The sequence below is a fragment of the Suncus etruscus genome, chromosome 17, assembly GCF_024139225.1.
Source record: "Suncus etruscus isolate mSunEtr1 chromosome 17, mSunEtr1.pri.cur, whole genome shotgun sequence".
Classification (NCBI taxonomy): Eukaryota; Metazoa; Chordata; class Mammalia; order Eulipotyphla; family Soricidae; genus Suncus; species Suncus etruscus.
The window spans coordinates 32,781,672-32,802,587 of NC_064864.1; the positions used below are offsets into that span (position 1 = coordinate 32,781,672).

At 39.3% G+C, this 20,916-nt stretch overlaps 1 protein-coding gene and 1 non-coding gene across 2 annotated transcripts in view; one reads left to right on the forward strand and one right to left on the reverse strand.

Moving 5' to 3' along the window:
* WASHC2A (WASH complex subunit 2A) overlaps positions 1–20,916 on the forward strand; it is a 71,295-nt gene that overhangs the window by 22,900 nt on the left and 27,479 nt on the right. The window contains exons 9-18 of the mRNA XM_049790767.1: positions 694–779; positions 1,526–1,596; positions 2,143–2,261; positions 3,099–3,156; positions 4,452–4,511; positions 5,128–5,316; positions 7,841–7,968; positions 9,870–9,971; positions 12,151–12,282; positions 15,457–15,626. Coding sequence (XP_049646724.1) covers positions 694–779; positions 1,526–1,596; positions 2,143–2,261; positions 3,099–3,156; positions 4,452–4,511; positions 5,128–5,316; positions 7,841–7,968; positions 9,870–9,971; positions 12,151–12,282; positions 15,457–15,626 — 1,115 coding nt within the window. The remainder of the gene's footprint in view (positions 1–693; positions 780–1,525; positions 1,597–2,142; positions 2,262–3,098; positions 3,157–4,451; positions 4,512–5,127; positions 5,317–7,840; positions 7,969–9,869; positions 9,972–12,150; positions 12,283–15,456; positions 15,627–20,916) is intronic.
* On the reverse strand, positions 8,135–8,261 carry LOC125995636 (small nucleolar RNA SNORA51). The gene has a single exon (XR_007491129.1). It is a non-coding gene; the product is annotated as a small nucleolar RNA SNORA51 (small nucleolar RNA).

The following is a 20,916-nucleotide window of genomic DNA, read 5'->3' on the forward strand; positions in this document are numbered from 1 at the left end:
GTCCTGGGCGGGGGGCTGTAAAAAAAAAAAAAGAAAGAAAAAGGAGATCCTTGTCCCCTACATTTGCACCAGCACTGGTTATCTTGTTCTTTATGTGTGCCAGTCTCTGTCATGTGAGATGATAACACAAGTGTTTTGATTTACATATCCCTTATGATTAGTCATGTGGAACGTTTTTTTCACGTGCCTTTTGGCCATCTGTATTTTTTGTTTTTGAGGAAGTTTCTGTTAGGTTCTACTAATGCTCTGTTTATATTGAATTCAGGATAGTTTTCTTATCTAGGTCACATAGTGTAAAAATCAAGGTTAGTAAAAAAAAATACATTTTCCTTTGAAGAAACACTATCCTGTTTCTCCTGTCATCTTTATTAGTTCATATGTTTGATTTAGTAAATTATTTTGTCATTTGTTTCTTTGCCATTATTTACTTTGTATTTTAGGTTACTCATAGTAAATTCTACTAGTTTTATGTTCTAAAAAATTGTGCTTTCTGGACCATTGCAGTAGTGCAGAAGATAGGGCTCCCTTGCATGTAGCTGACTTGGGTTTGATTCCTGGTAACCCATATGGTCCCAAGCTTACCAGGAGTGATTCCTGAGTGCAGAGCCAGGACTTTACTTGGTATATAACCAGTTTTGTCCCCCAAACAAAAACAAAACAAAAAAATATTCTTTCTGTCTTTTCTGTCTTCAGAAAATAAATAAATCTACATCATTTGCTGATGAACTGGCAGCTCGTATAAGAGGAGATACTCTGAACCATGAAGAGAAAAAAGCTACACCCTCAAGTGAGTTAACTGGGTGGCAGGGAGGGTAAAGATATTGTGCTGGGCTTCACTGAGGATGAATTTCCTTATTTAATTATGAAGGCATGGAATAACATTGTAGATCTTATTCCTGTTTGGTTTATAGATTCATGATAACATTGGACTCAGAAGAAAAAAGCTCATGTGCCAATCAGTAGAGTGTTTTACGTGACCTATACAGGAATTGTTACTCCAAGGTTCTATGAACCTCAATTTAAGAATTTCTTACTTAGCATTTGTCCCGTATTTTGACCAAATAAATAGGAACATATTATATTTCAGAGATTTAGTAGTATTAACGAAGTTAGAACAATTCTTTGATAGACTGCAGTTCTCATGTGTACATGGCCGTGGAATGTAAGCTGAAGCTTTCTGCCTTAGAAGGAGGCCCATGGACAGGGCTGGAGTAATAACACACAGCAGACAGGAGGTTTGACTTGCATATATGTGGCTGACCTGAGTTTGATCACTGATGTCCCGAGGTCTACAAGGAGTAATTACTGAGTGCAGAGCTTGGAGAAACCCCTGAGCATTGATGGGCATGGCTCCAAAACAAACAAACAAACAAACAAAAAGAAAGGCCCATAGAAGGAACTGTGTGCAATGCTTGGATAGAACTGAGACATAAGGAACTGATACTTCTTGCTCTTAGCTAAGGAGTCATGAAGCTAATAGAGGATTTAATAGACTGGAGTCTATTAAATGTATTTCTGTATTTCAAATTTTGTCCTCAGGAGAAGCAAAACCTCAAAAGATATCAAAAGAGAAAGAGAGGAGAACTCCCTCAGATGGTAGGTCCATTTTCTCAATCAGTTCTTCTTGGATATCATGTAATTCATAAAGTGTCACTTTCATACACTGACAAATGAGATTTGTCTTGAGAGCAGGCCAAAGGTTTTCAGCCCTCAAAAGCTTTGTTACATTTTGTTAGCTTTATTCCAAATTTGGAGTTAATGTAAAACACTTTTTGAGGTTTTTTTTTTTGGGGTGGGTGGGTGGGTGGGCTGTACCTGTCTGTGCTCAGGGCTTACTCTTGGCTCTAGTGCTCATGAAACCATATATATTGCTAGAGATTGAACCCAGGTTGGGCATGTACAATGCAAATGTACTTGCTATTCTCTTGCTCTGGCCTTATAAAGTAAGCCACTTTCATTTTCTGTTCTAGATTCATCCTTAGGGCTGGCAAGTTTGCTCAATAGGCTTAGTGCATGCAGGAGGTTTAGGTTCAACCCTAGCACTCACCACTCACCAGCATTCATCAACATAGCTGAAAGTACAGCCCCCAAACCAACCTCACTGTAAATTTTTCCTGCACAATATTGTTTTCTCTTTACTAGATGAAGATGATAACTTGTTTGCACCTCCCAAGCTGACTGATGAAGATTTCTCACCATTTGGTTCTAAAGGTGGCCTGTTCAGTGGAGGGAAGGGCCTTTTTGATGATGACGATGAAGAGGTGAGTTTAGTAATTGATCAAGCTTTGTATGGTCACAGAAAAGAAAGAGACTTTCTTTAGCAGGATAAAATAGCTCCTTAGTTGAAATTTGCATCTGCTTTGATATTTTGAACTAAAATTTAAGTTCTGGTTATCTTTTCTTTTTTAGTTCAAAATTATAAAAATTTTCTTTTTTTGGGGGTCGAAAGAGGATATATAGTATTATTAGTAAAGATCTAATTTAATCAAGAAAACTGGATAGACAAAAAGAAATTGTAATTTTTCATACTTTATTTAATTCTTTTTTGGGGGAGGGGCAGACCTGATAATGTTCAGTGGTTACCCCTGGCTATGCGCTCAGAAATAGCACCTGGCTTGGGGGACTATATGGGATGCCAGGGGATCGAACCACGGTTTGTCCTAGGCTAGCGCACGCAAGGCAGTCGCCTTACCGCTTTCACCACCTCTCTGATCCCTGTATTTAATTCTTGGACACAAGTACATTAAATTATTTCAGTCTGATTTTGCCAGTCTTTACTCTCAGAAGCTAAATTTCTGACAGAACAGTAAATATATAGTTTTCAACTTGATAAATTTCTTTTCTGCAATGCTTCAAACGTAGCTATATTTTCCTCTGATTTAAAAAAAAAATTTTTTTTTAAAGTCTTGGGCCACACCGGCAATGCTGAGGTTACTACTGGCTCTGTGCTCAGTTTATAGAACTATATGGGATGCTGGAGATTGTTCCTGGATTGGCCACCTGCAAGGCAATCACTCTATTGCTGTGCTATCACTCTGATCCCGTTTCCTTCTGCTTTTAGTTTTCTTTTTTTAAATCCTATTTTGTATTACTACCAGAGCGACCTCTTCAAGGAAGCCCCATTGGAGTCAGAAGTTCGAGCATCTGTTAATGAAGGTAAACATGAGTTGGAGCTGACTCAGATTTCCAAAACTATTTTATTTCCCATTGAAGATGAATCCCTCATATTGTTTCCACATTTTATTTCTGTGGTGTTTACTTTGGCCTATTTAAAAGCAATTCATTTTACTAATTTTTGTATTAGAAAAACACAAAAGTTTCATCTGTAACTTCACATCACTATTTTGCCCTTTTTATGACAGTATAAGATTGTCAGACAATAAAATTACTCTATAGTTGTGCTGAATAAAACTTAAGTTTAATTCCAAAAAAACACTTTTAAAATTTGCTCTTAAATCTACCATGTGTCAGATTCACCTATGAAGTTCTTTATTTTTTGTTTTTTGGACCACAATTAGCGTGCTTAGGGCTTACTATTATCTCCTCACTTCAGTATCACTCCTGATGGGTTGGGATGGTGCTTGACCATGTCTAGACCGTCTCTGCAGCCCTCTTTGGATTTTTTTTTTAAATTCGGAACACCTTATAAATGTTATCCCATTACATCTGTGAGCACATCTGTGGGAATTAAGTGGTCATGCTAAGTGGCTCAGTTTCCCCAGTCATCAGTTTCCCAATCTCTATGATTATGGCTAACTTGATTGCCTTGCAATTCCTGATATCCACCTTGGAGAGGAATGTCTTGCTTAATTTCTCCCTATTATTTACTTTACTGATGTCTCATTTTTTTTTTTTTTGCTGTTTTTTGTTTTTGTGTTGCTGTTCTTTATTATTTATGTAGTTTTCTTTGACACATCCCATGGTGCTCAGGGCTTACTCCTGGCTTTCTGTGCTTAGATATCACTCCTGGCAGGATTGGGGGACTGTATGGTATGCCAGATTCAAATCCAGGTTGACTGCATGCAAGATGATTGCCCTCCACTGTACTATTGCTGTGGCCCCCTTGGTTTTACTAGTTTATTCTCACCACACTGGGAAGGATAGGCAAATTTTCAGAATCCTGCTTGTTCTCTTCCTGTGTCCCTCATACATGCTCTATACTTTCTTTTCCCTCTTCAGTCAGTCCCTTCGTTGCCCATTTGCCCAATAAGAGTGCTTCTTTGTGGAATTGTAGCTCAGTTTATTGGTACAGAGGAATAAATATGACATCAATAGGGTAGACAATGCCCTTTAGTTTTTAAACAATTTTAGGAAAAATTAGTTTTAAGAAGGTTTCCTGTATGATGTTACACCTATTTGTGCTAATTCTGATGTGTTTTACTTTCAGGAAGGTGCTTTGAATAAGGAGAGTCATTTTCTTTGCTGACATTCCTCTTTGTTTCTCATTTTAGCATCTTCATCCTCCAAACCTGGAAAGAAAATCCCAGCAGGAGCTGTTTCTGTATTTTTAGGTATCATAACGTTTTTAATTAAAAAGATTTTATTGCATCATAAGTTTTTGTTTGGAGTAGGAGTAGGGAGTGTTCTTCAAGCAATGTTGGAGACCCCATGCCACTTCTGGCAACACTTGGCCAATCGAGTTGAACGATTCAGTGCTTGGGCCTGTAATGCTCTGATGCTTGGGTCCATCATTGCTGGGGCTACCAGGACTGCATCTGCCAATGAATGGGGAACCATCTTGTACTGGGATAAAATCCAGGGCTTAATATATGCAAGACCTGTACTCTTGAGCCTTGAGCTGTTTCCTTGGTGTCCCTAAGGTAGTTATTTTAAAGACTGTAAAACTGCAATTCAGTTCTATTCTTGAAGAGTAGGAGGAGCTTCATATGCATCAAAGAGCTTACAGGAAGCTCTTCTGACTGATGTTTGCTTATATTCTCTTAGAACCCCGTATGTAGCTTTGGAAGTTTATGTATTCTGCACAAAACATTCTCTAGTAGCAAAGGATGGAAGTTAGTTACCAAGTCCTGTTGATGTGTTTTTGTGAAACTAAAAGACCTTTGTGGATGGCCCTGGTTTTTGTACACCCACGCTTACAGCTGTGAATGTCCCCCTTGCTATTCACAGGTGATGCTGATATCTTCAGTGACCTTTCTGCTCCAGCAACAAAGGAACCCCAGAAGCCCAAGATACCCACACCTAGGAAGGGCTTATACCCCCCAGCACCTGCTGGCCTCTTTGATGATGAAGATGACAATGATGATGACGACAACGATGACTTCTTTGCAACTTCCTCCAGCAAGCCTCCTAAGACAAGTACCTGTTTAAACTTCTTTTGTTGGCAGAGAAAATATGTTAACCTAGAAAAAATATATAGCCTCACCTGTTCTTCACCTTGCATGTTCTTTCAGCATTATCTCATCTCTACCTAAACTGTAGGGCTTACTCCAAGTACTCAGGGCTCTTTTACTTTGGTATCATTCCTGATGGGCTCTGGGGACCACAAATGGTATCAGGGGTCAAATTCAGGTTGATCTGGTGCTAGGTAAGTGCGATACCCTCTTATATGATCTTCCCAGCCCCTAGTTACACTTGTTTTTTTTTTTTTTTTGTTTTTTAATGTAAAAGATACTTAATTTCTAGCTTCTTGCCTCTGTGCCAAAAAAAATGCAGGTAACCCTGACTTCCCCCATGCATAGCAGATTTCATTCCCTGGGTCATTTTGGCACTCTCCAGTCTATACTTCTCAGTTTAAAACTTAGATGCTGGCTTAGTTTAACACTTAGATACTTAAGTTTCATTTTAATGAATACATATTTTATGCCAGGACTAACATATTCATGAAGTCAGTTTTTTTTTTTTCAGTCTCTTGTTCTTTATCATTACTTACATGCCATTCCAGGCCTCTTTTGTCAAATTGCTGATGATGAAGTGCTTGAGTGATAGGGTCTAAGACTACATTGCTAACAAGTTCCATGGTTAGACAAGATTGTAGTTGGTCTACAGATTGCACTTGGACTAGCGAGACTTTGAGCTATTGGTTGCTTTTCCAGAAAAGAAGGGTAGAACTCTAGGGTCTATAGTTTATAGCAGCTATAGTGAAGGGACTTTTCTCATGAGACCAGAACAGGCTGTATTCAGAAGCGAATTCTTTGGATGTAGCTCCTTTATCTTTGGCAGATGTGGAAAAAAATGTGAAGGAGAAAACGATAGCTTAACCCTTTCAGAGTGTGCCAACTATTCCCGTAACACAAGCAGATGTAGACTGATTGAAATGATGCTGAAAAGAAATAGTGTTTCTTGTGCCTTGTGCCTTGTGAGGGCTACTAGTGCATATCTCTGAGAACTTGCTTGGAATTACAAGAAATGTGTTGCTTTCTTTGACAGTTGTTGTTCTTTCTGGGGCACTAATGTATTACTGTCCTCATTTTAGTTATACATGCAGTAACACATTTTAGTTCAGTGCTTTTGTAGTGAAAGTTTAGAAAACACCCAAATAGTCCTCGCTAGGATAAAATACATCCTTTCATTCAGTGAAATTTGGTGAGGACGTTAAATAAAAATGGGGTTTATTTATGCCGACAAATTAGCCATAGGTACTTTAAGTGAGAACACAAACTTTAAAACACATTGAGTTATATCGTCAGTTGTAGCCTTATTTGGTAATAGCTAGAATCAATATATTATCATATACTTTGGGGTATTAGTGCATTTCCAAAACTCTTATCAGTAGACATCTTGTTTGGGTGGGCCAGTGAAGTTATGGGTTAGATTTTAGTATTTAGTATTTCTGTAGAGTTTGAAATTTGGGTAGAGTGCTGGGGCCTTCAAGCTCTATATCCAGTAGTGTTCAGAAACGAACCCAGGGGCCTGTGCATGCCATGCACATGCTTCTTTATTTTGAGTTCCTGTAGAGTTTAATTTTTTTATGTTATTATTTTTTTAATATTGGGGAGTCACACCCGGCAGCACTCAGGGGTTACTCCTGGCTCTGTGCTCAGGCTGAGGGAACCATGTGGGATACCAGCATTCAAACCACGGTCCTTCTGCATCTAAGGCAAACGCCCTACCACTGTGATATCTCTCCAGCCCCTAGTTTGAATTTTTTTTTTTTTTTTGGTTTTTGGGCCACACCCTGTGACGCTCAGGGGTTACTCCTGGCTATGCGCTCAGAAGTTGCTCCTGGCTTCTTAGGGGACCATATGGGATGCCGGGGGATCGAACCGCGGTCCGTCCTAGGCTAGCGCAGGCAAGGCAGGCACCTTACCTCCAGCGCCAGCGCCCGGCCCTGAATTTTTTTTTTTAAAGTAGAAGTCAATCCTCAAATCTCAGATTCCTGGAGTAGTTGATTATCATTTGACCTTTTTTTGCTGTATCTTTCTTATTATCTTAGAAGTCAATTTAAGATCCTCTAAAAATAGGAAGGTGTTTTTCTGAAAAAATGCATAAGCCAAGTCATCAGACCATGTATCCTATGTTTCATTTGATCTGCTTTTGTGTTTTGAAAAATTGTAGTCTGGTCCCCTTAGTACTTTATAATTAAACAAGAAATAACAATATCTTCCCTATGTATTCTTTAGAAGGGAAGAATTTGTCTTTTGAGGGTTGGGGTAGAAAATACCCAGTGATGCGCAGGCCTTACTTTTGGCTCTATGCTCAGGATCATTCCTAGGATTCAGGGGAACACAATGTGATGCTAGTAATTAAACTGGGGTTGGCTACATGTTAAACAAATGCCTTGAGCCCAGTTGTAGTACCTCTGTAGTCCTCAAGGAATTTTGTATTTTGTGGTGGGGTTTTTCACTTTAGTGTAATTTTGTGCTATAATATTTCTCTAAAGACAAAGTCAAATCCACAGCCAACATATTTGATGATGAAGAAGGTGATCTATTCAGTGAAAAAGCAACAACTTTGCCAGATGCTACTGTGAGTCAGATGGAAGAAAATAAAGCAGGCACAGAACAAAAGGTGAGCAGGAAGAAAGCTAAAACATAGGGGTGTATTGATTTGGGGTATCATGATAATGTGGCACCTGGAAGGAAGTATTAATTCTTATCTAGTGTGTAATGAAGAACTTCAAACATAAATAAAGTGGAAAGCATGTCCAAATAAATAGCACCTAGATTTAACTAGTTTTTGACCCCCAATTCACAATACAGACCAGGCAAAGGGTCTGTGTTGAGGTGTATATGGGGTGCATTTACTATACCTCCTCTACAGTCAGTGTAAAGAACACAGCCTGTGGTAAGAATTGGGAGGCCTTTTCTTTTTTTTTCTTTTTGATTTTTTTGAATATGTATATGCAAGGCAAACACTTTACCTATAGTTGAGTTTTAGACATAAAATGCTTCTGCACCAATCCCATCACCAGTGTGAACCAATGTTCCCAGAATTCCCATATCCCTCTTTTACAGCCTACCATCGTAACAGGCATTTTTTGGGACATTGGTGATGGGAGTGTTGCACTGGTGATGGGGGGTGTTCTTTACATGACTGAAACCCAAACACAATGTTTGTAATCAAGGTGTTTAAATAAAATATTATTAAAAAAATAACAAGCATTTTTAAAGTTGGTTCTCATGATTTCAATGTACTTTGGATATTTAGTTTTGTCCTTCTTTAATACCACCAGTGTATATGAATCCCGTTAATTCCTTCCCTGCACTCCATTATTTCACATCTTTCTTTCTCCCCCTGCATTCTATTTCTTTCCATCTCTGTACTATACTCTGGGCCAAGAGTATTCTAGGCAATCCCCATTTACGTGGCCAGCCTAGGTTTGACCTGACATCACACATGCTCTCCTGAGGTCCACCAGGAGTGACAAAACAGTAATAAAATGTTCTGTATAAAATTCGGAGCTGGAGTGGTAGCACAGTGATAGGACATGATAGGACATTTGCCTTGCATGTGGATGACCCAGGTTGGACACATGACCTTGGACCGATTTTTTTGTTTGTTTGTTTTGTTTTTGGTTTTTGAGTCTAACCCAGTGATGCTCAGGGACCACTCCTGGCTATGTGCTCAGAAATCGCTCCTGGCTTGGGGACCATATGGGACGCTGGGGGATCAAACTGTGGTCTGTCCTAGGTCAGCTGCGTGCAAGGCAAATGCCTACTGCTGCACCACCACTCCAGCCCTCCAGGAGTGATTTCTGAGCATAGAGCCAGCAGTAACCCCTGAGTGGGGGTGTGTGAAAAAACACACAAAAATTAATAAAGTTTTACCCTTTTATATTTATAACAAATATAAATTATATAAAATATAAATGATATAGTTTTTATAAATTTTATGGTAAAATCATATTTGTCTTTAATTTGGAGGCCTCCAAGCATTTTTATAGTAAAATTTTATTATAAAATTTAAGTTATAAACTCTATAGTTAAATTATATGTTTTTTTGTAAAAAAGTGTTATCTTCTAAAATGAGAAAGGAATGACTAAAATACTTGTGGATCCCATAATTTGGGATTATTTTCAGTTCAGTTCATTTCTGACTGTTGGACAGAAAATGGAAATTAACTGTTTAACATTGGAATCACTCAAGTGAAAGTATAAAAAACCCTCTGAGTTACAATGAGGCCACTTAAACTACATGTAGGTTTTTTTCTTTTCACACATAAATATTTCTGCTGAACACAACTAGGACAGTTTACAATGTCCATTCCTTAAGGGCAGCCGAGGTTTCTTTTCTAATAAAGCTGCACAACAGCCATTATGCCTTACATAGTTTTGAGTGTTTATATGGAACTTGCACTATATATATATATATATATATATATATATATATATATATATATATATATATATATATATATATATATATATAAAATATGTATTTAAACAGAAACTCTAATCTTGATCCAACAGGATTTGTTCTTTTCTCAACCTGTGAGTAAGTTAAAAGATGTTCCTGTTTTGCCCAGCAAACAGCCTGTGTTAGACTCCCTTTTCGATGATGAAGATGAAGAGGTAAGCATTCATTGCAATACATAGAGTCATCTTTGTGATTATTAGAAAACTATTGCAAATGTAGCTTTTTGTTTTTGGGTCACACCTGGCAGTGCTCAGGGGTTACTCCTGGCTGTCTGCTCAGAAATAGCTCCTGGCAGGCACGGGGGACCATATGGGACACCGGGATTCGAACCAACCACCTTTGGTCCTGGATTGGCTGCTTGCAAGGCAAACGCCGCTGTGCTATCTCTCCGGGCCTGCAAATGTAGCTTTTATAGCTGGAGGTGCCTATAAAAGGACAGGCAGATTGGGAGGTGGTGAAAATACCTGAGGCTCCCATAGCACAAATACTTCAGTCCTTGTTTCAGAGAACCCTTTACATTCTTCCTTTACATGGCCAGGATATGGTATTCCTTTTGTGTGTGTGTGTGGGGGTGGGGGGATTGGATTTTGGGCCATGCCCACCAATGCTCAGGGCTTACTCCTAGTCCTGTGCTCAGGGATCACTCCTGATGAGCTTGGCAACCATATGGTATGCCAGGGATCGTATCCAGGTTGGCTTTGTGCAAGCAAGTGCCCATCTTGCTCTACTATTGCTCTGGTCTCTGGCATGGGAATCTTGACCCAGTTCTTTGTGTGGGACATAGATTGGAAGCTGGCTTCTGGTATAGATGGTTTGTTAATGGAAGATTTTGTACTTTACGGGTTATTTTATTTTATTTTAGTTTAGTTTAGTTTTTTGGTTTTTGGTTTTTGGGTCACACCCGGCAGTGCTCAGGGGTTAATCCTGGCTCTATGCTCAGAAATCGCTCCTGGCAGGCTTGGAGGACCATATAGGATACCGGGATTCGAACCATCGACCTTCTGCACGCAAGGCAAACACCTTACCTCCATGCTCTTTCTCCAGCCCCTTTTATGGGTTATTTTTATACCCAGTGTTATACAAGAACATCTCCCATACAGTCTGAATAAAGAGGACAAGAACAAATGCTTCAGCTGCCTTGCTTCCCACTCTGATCTGAGAGTGTTAAATGAGGGAGAGAAATAAAAGGAAAGACCAACAAAACCTTAAATTTAAGCAGTAAATCTCATTGGGGTTTGGTATCAGATCATCATGCTCATAATCCTGATCCCCTGGTAGCACACCAGGCTCTGGGGCAAATATCTTAACTTTTGAGAATCTCATGTATTGTGATAGTTTTTTTCTTTTTATTTGCTTTGGGTTTTTGGGTCATTACCCAGTGGTGCTCAAACATTATTCCTTATTCTTTGCTCAGAAATTACTCCTGGTAGACTTGGGGGATTATATGAAATTACTCTTTCTTTATTCCTTCCCTTCTCTTTAATACCTCCAAATAAAGTATTTATTTTACTTTTAAAAAAAGTTTTCTTTTTGGGCTGCATTTAGACTCTAGGTTTCTGATTATTTTATTCCATTGTCTTTGTAAAAATATCTTAATGGATAACTTTTGGAGTTTTCTTTTTTTTTTTATTTAAACAACTTTATTACATACATGATTGTGTTTGGGTTTCAGTCATGTAACTTTTGGAGTTTTTAAGGTATACAAAATTTATAAATACTTTGAACCTTTAAGAATTCATTTAGTGGGCCATTAATTTTATTTAGGAATACATTTAGAAGGAGTTCATTTCCTAATTTTGCATTGCTTCTTTAATGTTAACTGGAAAAATAGATGACTCCTTTCTCTATAATGGCTATAAGAGAGTGAAGAAAGCTCCTGTTTCCTTTTATCCACTGCCCTTATATCTAATTCATAGGAAAGTGCAAGTTACTAATTGCCACAGGTTGTTATAACACTTCTGTTGGCAGTTGCAGTCTGTAGACCTCCCTGATGATCATACAAGGCCAACCTGAAGGCACACTAGCAGGAGCCACATTTCATACTGCTTCTGTATCTTGTACTCACATTACTGTATCTGCCTTTCCCCCATTTTTTCATACTTTGTGTTTTTGGTGTGTGTATTGAGAATACAGTTAGAGATTTTAGACTATTTGTCTGGTGTTTACACATCAGAAGTGGTGTTTGTTAGCTTCCTTTGTCCTCCATCTACCTACCCAAGACAGCAAATAGTCTGCACCTTATTCTCTTTTAACAGTTTGATTTGAAAGAATGTTTGCTGCTTTTGTTTCATATTTGTGAAAGATGTCTTGCTCTTCTGTCATTTGTTTTCTTAGGATAATCTTTTTGGGACTACAGCTGCTAAGAAGCAGGCATCATTTCTACCACCTCAGAGCAAAGAGAAAACAAAGCCCTCTGAGGTCCTCCAAAAGAAAACATCTGCTTTATTGTTCAGTAGTGATGAGGAGGTGGGTGGAAAATTTCTCCTATACAAGGGGAAGAGATTGTATGATGACCTTTAAGAATAATGAATATCCTAAGTATTTTATTTTCTGCCTCCTTTATATCAAAGTTCAATCATGAAAGACGTATTTGGGTAGACTATTTCTTTTTTTTCTTGAAGAAAGATAACTTAGCATAATGTATGCTGTGTACTATGGTTTATATGGTATATCCAGGGGTCTTCAAACTTTTTAAACAGGGGGCCAGTTCACTGTCCCTCAGACCATTGGAGGGTCTGACTATAGTAAAAACAAAACTTATGAACGAATTCTTATGCACACTGCATATATCTTATTTTGCAATGAAGAAACAAAACAGATACAAATACAATATGTGGCCCATGGGCCATAGTTTGAGGACCACTGGATGCTATGTAAAATTTGAAAGCATTTAAAATTTAAAAATTATTTTACCTTTGTAAGTAGTTATTTCTGTAGGCTTTGAGCCATTATAGTGGCTTAGGGAAAATAAAAATAAAACAAACAAAAAAAGCTAGGAAAAACAGTAAACTTGGTGTAAAGATAAAAATTAGGGTCCAAGGATAGTAATTTTCTTATCTTGATTATCCATTGACTCACTTAGGAAATAGTAAAGAATATTGATATGCTAATGATTCTAAACTAATTTGTTTAAGATATGACTTCCTCTTGGAATTCTCAAAAACGTACTGGGATTCTATTCTGTCATCATTATGGAGTGTTGTTTTCCTGGAGAAATATTTTCTAGTCCATAATGTATGTATGGTAGTCAAGTGGGTACCCTGTCAACAAGTAGAGGTTCTGATTCAGAAAGTCTGGAATGGTACCTGTATTATACTGTATTACAGCTGTATTATCATCCTGTTTTATAAAGGCTATTCATTTGTGAGTCTCTCTTTGCTGTACAGGGCTTTACATGCTTCAGATCATTTGATCGCAAGTATTTGAGATCAGTGATGTGAAGTGGTGAACATAGTTAGTTGGAATGTGTTTCATTGTTTTCTAAAGGTAGATTTAGACTTCTGAGTAAAAGCTTTTTGGATTTTATTTATATGAACAGTGCATGAGTTTTATTCTTTTGTTTTTGTTTTTGTTTTTTTTTGTTTGTTTTTGGGCCACACTTGGCAGTGCTCAGGGGTCACTCCTGGCTGTCTGCTCAGAAATAGCTCCTGGCAGGCACGGAGGACCATATGGGACACCAGGATTTGAACCAACCACCTTTGGTCCTGGATCGGCTGCTTGCAAGGCAAACGCCACTGTGCTATCTCTCCGGGCCCAAGTTTTATACTTTTATGCCAAAGCATACATGGAGATTTTTCTCAAGTTAGAATATTGTTTACTGTTTTTATTCAGTATTGAGTGCTCTTTAATCAGTTTTTAAATAATTAATTTGGGGGTACGGGTGATTTCAGGGATTGAACCTGTGTTTTCTCATATGAAATAGGCACTTGACTACTGAATTACATACTCTACACTAGGAAAGTTTTTTATTTTAATAACAAATTTGAAAAATTATTTTTGTCATTTTTTTGGTGGGTCTCCATACTCAGCAGTATTCAGGGTCTACTCCTGGTAATGTTGAAGAGGCCTTGCATTGCTTGGCTTGGGTCTCATATATGCAAAGTCTGACCTCCAACTCATTGATATATTTTTTTTAATCTTAATTTTATTGAAACCATTGTGATTTATAAAGTCCTTCATAGTTGGGTTTCAGACATACAATGAACCATAGCCAGTCCTACTACCAGTGTCAGTCTTCCACTTCCAGTTCACTCCAGGTCTATCTCATTCCCCAACCCCCCAACCTGATAAATATAACAGGTCCATTTTAAGTTTAGATTGTTAAAGTTTGGATCTTTTGATTTCATTGTTGCTTTTGTTTGGATATTTAGTTCTGTCCTTTTTTAATACTACCAATGAACCTGAGCCCGCTTGGCCTCTCCCCTATACTTTTATATTTGTGTTTCTCTCCTTCTTGCTATGCTCTGGAGTCAATGATGTTCAAGACGACTACCATTTATACTATTGTGTTTCTTCATGTAGTTATTCTAAATACCACATATAAGTGATATCATTTTGTATTTATTCTTCTTCTGGTTTACTTAGTTTAATATAATAATCTTCCAGTTCCATCAATGTCACTGCAAATTGCATGATGGCATCATTCCTTATAGTATTTCATTGTATATATGTACCACATCTTTATGATTCACTCATATGTTGTGAATCTAGTTTGATTTCAAGTCTTAGCTATTACACTGATTGTTACCATGAATAGTGGTGTGTATACATCCTTTTGGGTGAATGTTTTTCTGTCCTGGGGATAGATATATAAAAGAAGGATTGCTGGGTCATATGGCAGCTCAATTTTGATTTTACAAAGACCCTTTCATACTGTTTTTCATAGTGTTTGGACCAGGCAGCATTCCCACTAGCAGTGATGAGAGTTCCTTTTTCACCACATCCCCGCCCACTGAGAGTGTTCCCAGTATTTTTGATATGTGCCATCCTCGCTGGTGCAAGATTATATCTCATTGTTGTCTTGATTTGGATTTCCCTATTGATAAGTAATGATAAGCATTTTTTCATGTGCCTGTTGGCCATCTGTTGGTCTTTCTCAGAGAAGTGTCTGTTCATTTTCTCTCTTCATTTTTTAGGTTTTGTGGAATTAACCTTTGTGAATACTGTGTACATCTAGATATCAAATCTTTATCTGATACGTTGAGTGCAAAACTTTCTCCTCTTCAGTTAGCCATCTTCTAATTTTAGCCTGTGTTTCTTTAGTCAGTACAGAAACTTTTGATATTTTATTTTTACTAATCATTATCTTTCTCATACCCTTACCTCAAGCAATTATTTTTGATCCTCTTAAAGAAATCAAGTTTCTTTTTCTCTAACTTAGAACCTGAGAATGGAGAAGTATTGTAAGGCCATAAAGTAGAGGACAAAAGTATGAGAAGTCTCATCAGTTGAAAAGAACCCAGCTGTCTAGATTTCAGTTTAAAAGAAAGGAAAGGCTTAGGCAGAAGCTTTTTTCAGGAGTGAGCTAATTTGAGATTATTAATTGATTTAAATACAACTTGGTTTTACTAAAGTAGATTTTATTTTAGTCTTTGATTCCTTAATTGCCATTGTATTTTAACATAAATATTATGTTTTTAGGACCAGTGGACTATTACTGATTCACAGACCAACTCAGCCTCTGCCAACAGGTCTAAAGGAGAACTTAAAGACCCTGCCATCACCAAAGCCCAGGAGGCAAAGGAGGTGAAAAAAGCTAACTCCTTTGAGAGTAATGATGAAGATGATCTGTTTGCTATTGCTAAAGATAGGTGAGAAATTCCTTATAAAATCTTTTAATCAATATTTCTTGATAACAGGGAAAAGTATAACAGGGAAAAAAGTCAGTTCCTGGAGATGGTATGCTCTGCTGACCATTTGTTATCTAATAGAGACAAATAAGATAAGTCTTTGACTTTCTTCATTTACATGTTATTTTCTATACATATTAGGGAATGTTTTGCCTATGGATCCTTACGTAGTTGCTTCTGTTACTTTTCTCTTTTGGCGGGGAGGGGGTTTGGGCCATAAACGGTGATGCTCAGGGGTTACTCCTGGCTATGCACTCAGAAATTTTTCCTGGCTTGGTTATGGGATGCCGGGGATCGAATCAAGGTCAATCCTGGAACAGTTGTGTGCAAGGCAAATGCCCTACCACTGAGCTATCACTCTGGCCCTGCTTCTATTACTTTTCTTAAATTAGTTTTACTTTATTTAAAGTTCATGTATTATGTAGTTGCTCATAATACATTTGTTTCTGCCACTCATGGTCCAACACCAATCCCACCATCATTGTAAAAGTCTCTCCACCATTGTCCCCAGATTTTTTTTTTAGTGCACATTAATTAATTAAATCACAGGAGTACAGAGAGAGCTCATTTGAAACTCAAGAGCAGACAAAACTACTCCAGGGAACAGAAATGTACTTGTTGCCAGTCAAGGTGAGATTGAAAGGAAATGTGATGAGGAAACCCTGTAGTTTAACAGAAACCTTGTGTACATTGATCTCAGCGAGTATGCCAAATGCTCACACTTGTCAAAATTCATGATGCTGTACACAAACATGAGTTGATGCAGGCTCCTGTGTATGCAAATGACATCTGAAAAGGCACTGTTAGCATTCAAAGTGCTGGTCAGAGCCAGGCAGAATGTTCTCTGGACCCTCTCATGAGCTTCCCCCTGCAAGAGGAGAGAACTAGTTTACAGGCCCTGCAGGGTTAGGGAAAATGAACTTGTGTTTAATTTACACATCTTCCAAATCTTGTTGAATTACTCTTCAAAGTGCAATGTCACAGGATGGCCCACTCTTTCATGCACTGAACAGTATCTGGAACATCAACAAGGTGTTGGCAGCGAAAGGGCAGAGGAGAGTGAGTCAAAACTGTCCCTATTCACTGAATATGTTCTTGTGGAAGATTTTTTTTTCTTTGGTAACACTCAGGAGTTACTCCTGGCTATGCACTCAGAAGTCGCTCCTGGCTTGGGGGACCATGAGGGACACCAGGGATTGAACCAAGTCTATCCTGGGTCAGCTGCGTGCAAGACAAATGCCCTACTGCTGCACTATCCCTCCAGCTTCTGTGGAAGATATTCTGGGGTCTTGCTCTTTACATTTTTCTCTGTAGACTGGTCTCCTTTGTGCTGAATCTGTCATGTATCACATTTCTAAACCGAGTCCTGATGTCTCCATTCTTCATGAGACTTTCCTGCTGTGTGGACCCAAAGCCAGATCTGAATAATGCCCTCTGATCAAACCAAGTTCTGATATAGTTTATAAAGAAAACAATGACAGGCCTGAGAATTGGTCACTTTTGGAACTCTTTCTGAGGAATAAAGAGCAACTTACTGAGTTTCCCTCCAACAGGAATTCCCTAATGAGGCCAAATATTTACCGCTCTCATTATCAGCATGGACACGCTGATGAGTGACAAGACTCGAGCTTCAAGTGAAGCCTTTCCCACACTCCTCACACTTATAGGGCTTTTCCCCTGTGTGGACTCGCTGATGGGCCTGTAGGTACGAACTCCAGGTAAAGACCTTGCCGTACTCCTCGCACTTGTATGGCTTCTCCCCCATATGCACTCTCTGGTGGCCTGGAGGTAGGACCTCTGCCAGAGCGCTTGCTGCACACCTCACAGCGGTAGGGTTTCTCACCTATGTGCCCGCCACGGTGAGCCAGAAAGTTGGAGGACCAGCAGAAGCCCTTCCCACACTCCTCACACTGGTACGGCTTCTCACCCATGTGACACCTCTGGTGGGTCTGGAGCTGGGACCTCACGCTGAAGCCCTTGTCACACCCCGCACAGCAGTAGGGCTTCTCACCTGTGTGGACTCTCTGATGCACCTGAAGACTAGAAAACTGGCTGAAGGCCTTGCCACACTCCTCACGTTTATAGGACTTCTCTCCAGTGTGGATCCGGCAGTGCACATTCAGATATAACTCCGACTGAAGCCCTTCCCATAGGAGCCACACTTGTAGGGTTTCTCTCCCGTGTGGTCCCTCTGGTGAGCCAGCAGATTGAAGGCCTGGCTGAAGCCCTTCCCGCACTCGTCACATTGATACGGCTTCTCTCCCGTGTGCACACGGAAATGAATGTTAAAATCTGAACTCCGAATGAAGCCCTTCCCGCATGCCTCACACTGATAGGGCTTCTCACCAGTGTGGCCTCGCTGGTGGTCCAGAATGTTGGAAGCACGGCAGAAGCCTTTGCCGCTTTCATCACATTTGTATGGCTTCTCGCCTGTGTGGCTCGTCTGGTGGGTCTGTAGGTGGGAACCCACACTGAAGCCTTTCCCACACTCCACGCATTTGTAAGGCTTCTCCCCAGTGTGGATACAGCAGTGAATATTGAAGTGGGAGCTATAACTAAAGCCCTTGCCACTTACCTCGCACTTGTAGGGCTTTTCCCCAGTATGGATCCGCTGGTGCGCCTGGAGCCGGGAGAGCCAGCTGAAGCCTTTCCCACACTCACTGCAGCAGTAAGGTCTGGTCCATCTGTGGAGCCGTTGATGAGTTCGCAGTGACTCACCTTGACTGAAGACTAGCCCACATATCTCACTCTTGTGGGAATTCTCTAGCTCATGGCCATGTGAGCTTTCCTGTACATCCCTCCCCTGTTCTTCAGATAAGTGTGGGTTCTCTCTGGGTGTGACGCGTTGGTGAGAAAATGGGATCTCCTGAGAGAAACCCTTACACAGCGTGTTATGCCTGCTTGAGTTCTCTCTGCTGTGGATTCTCTGGTGGGCTTGAAGACTTGAGAGTCAATGGAAGGTTTTGGAACATTTTTCACATCTGTAGGGCTTCTGGCCTACCAGGGACATTTGGTTCTTTTGAAGAGGAACGCTGAGAACCAGATCTTCCTCCCCTTCAGAGGGTTCATCTTCACTGTGAATCCTGTGGTGCAACTGAAGATGTATATTTGGATAGAAGCGTTTGCCACAACTCTCATTTTTTGAGAGGGCACTGCCTTGTTTTTCTAACTGAGAGGTGGCTATGTCAACTTTTACTGTGGAATCCTGACATCTGGTCAACCCTTTGTCACCTGTTGCCAGATTGGTGAGCAAGAAAGCTCTCTAGGTGGCAGGGCTTTGATCCAACTTCCTGAAGAGACTCCAATGCATTCAGAGTCTTGTTTTCTTAAAAGTGCTCTTAGGATGTCCGGAGCAGTAGTACAGTGGGTTGGGCATTTGCCTTGCATCAGCCAACCTAGTCTCCCTAGCCCTGCCAAGAGTAATTCATAACCAAAGAGCTAGAAGTAACCCCTGACCACTGCTAGGTGTGGCCTAAGTTGTTGTCACTGCAGGTGGCTGTCTTTAGCACCCAATGCTTTTCTTCTCTCTCCAACTGGGACAGCACATTTGGTGTGAAGAGCTGATGCCCTTGAACTTGGTCATTTTGATCTCCTCCTCCTCTGGAAAGCCTAAGTCAACAGGCTTCGGGAAATATCAGCTTTATTCATCCCTGGCCAACATGTGTGGCCTGTATCATAAACCTATTTAAGCATGGTCTTGTTAGCTTGCCCTGCGTCTTGCTTCTTCCAGCTATCTCTTTTCTGACCTCCATCCAGGCAAATCTCTGTCCCCAGATTTATACCTCTTCCCAACCCTACTCCCTTGTCATGTATGAAATAATATATTTTACTTGTTTACAAAGGTTGTGCTGACCTTTATGACCAGCAAGGGTCAACTTCCTCCTCCTAGTGCATTTGGGGATCAAGAGCACTCCCCCCAACTCATGACTGCTCAAGAAAGCACCCCAGGCTGATGACCAGAGACAGTTTTTTTCCCTACCAACAATACTTATATTGGACCAAAAGAGGGAAGAGGGACATCCTGGAGGCAATCCCAATTAAGAGTCCTTATTATGGGTGAAAGGGTTGGTATAATGGTAGCCCTCTTTGTGCTATCCTTTCCCATCTCTGGCGCAGTGGTGGCTTTCAGCCTCAAGGAGAAACCCTGGAACATTTGCTGGGCAGAGGGTAGGGGGAGACAATTGATAGAGGAGGGAATAGCTCTACAAGGATACCTTTTGCCAGGAATTTTCAATGGAGGGCACCCAGCAAGCGGTAATAAGATTATTTTTGAAAGAAAACTACAACAATAAGAACATTTGTGATAATTATTGTATCTTGCAATGAAGTCATTAAGTTATTGTCAGAAGGTTTGCTAAGCTATTCAATGCTAGTTGATCTTTCTGGCATTAATTTTGTTTGTGTACTTTAAATCAAATAGTGAACTTCAAATTTTGGTTTCAAATCCACATTGATGTCTAAATTGGTGTGTTCCTAACAAGGATGACAGTAATGAAAAATAATTGGAGTTGTCATGCAGCCACATATGTAGCTACTACATACATATTTTAATCATAAATCATTAGTTTTTATTTGTGTATTACTAAATCTTTTGTAATAAGAGTTAAATTGTGTTTTCATTTGCAATAAATTTTGTGAGAGACTTTAGGCTTGCTCACTTCTCAAGAATGAATACTCTTTTTCCTTGAATGTATGTATCCTATGATAAGCCATAATAGTCAATTAAATCACCAAAGGAATTAAACAAAGTGATAGAGTACTGTCTCACAGGTGTAAGGGTTTTATTGTAATCCCTAGAACCAACTCCCAAAGTGTATAAGTTAAATCATGACATTCCAGATTTTTAATTATACGTGAAACAGCTATAATATTGCCATCTCATTTATATATTCTGTTCCTATAACCTATAATACCTTTCTCTAGTAGTTTACATGTATATATGTCTTTAACTTTAAATTATTTTCTCCAGCTGATATTGCTGCTTGTCCCTGTTGTTTCTTCTAGGCAAGTCATCTCTTGTCTTGTTCACCTTGTAGAGCTTATTCTGTCTTGTCTTTTTTTTTTAAACTCATGTCTCATGAAGTATTATTTTAGAGCAATATCTTTTTTACTATGGCAGATCTAAATTTTGTGGGTCCTAATACTTAAACAAATTGGGATAAATATATAAAGTTAGTTTTATTTATTTAGAATTAAGGAAGATAATATAACAAACTGGAGCTTTAAATATTCCAAAAACTTTGTTCTAAAG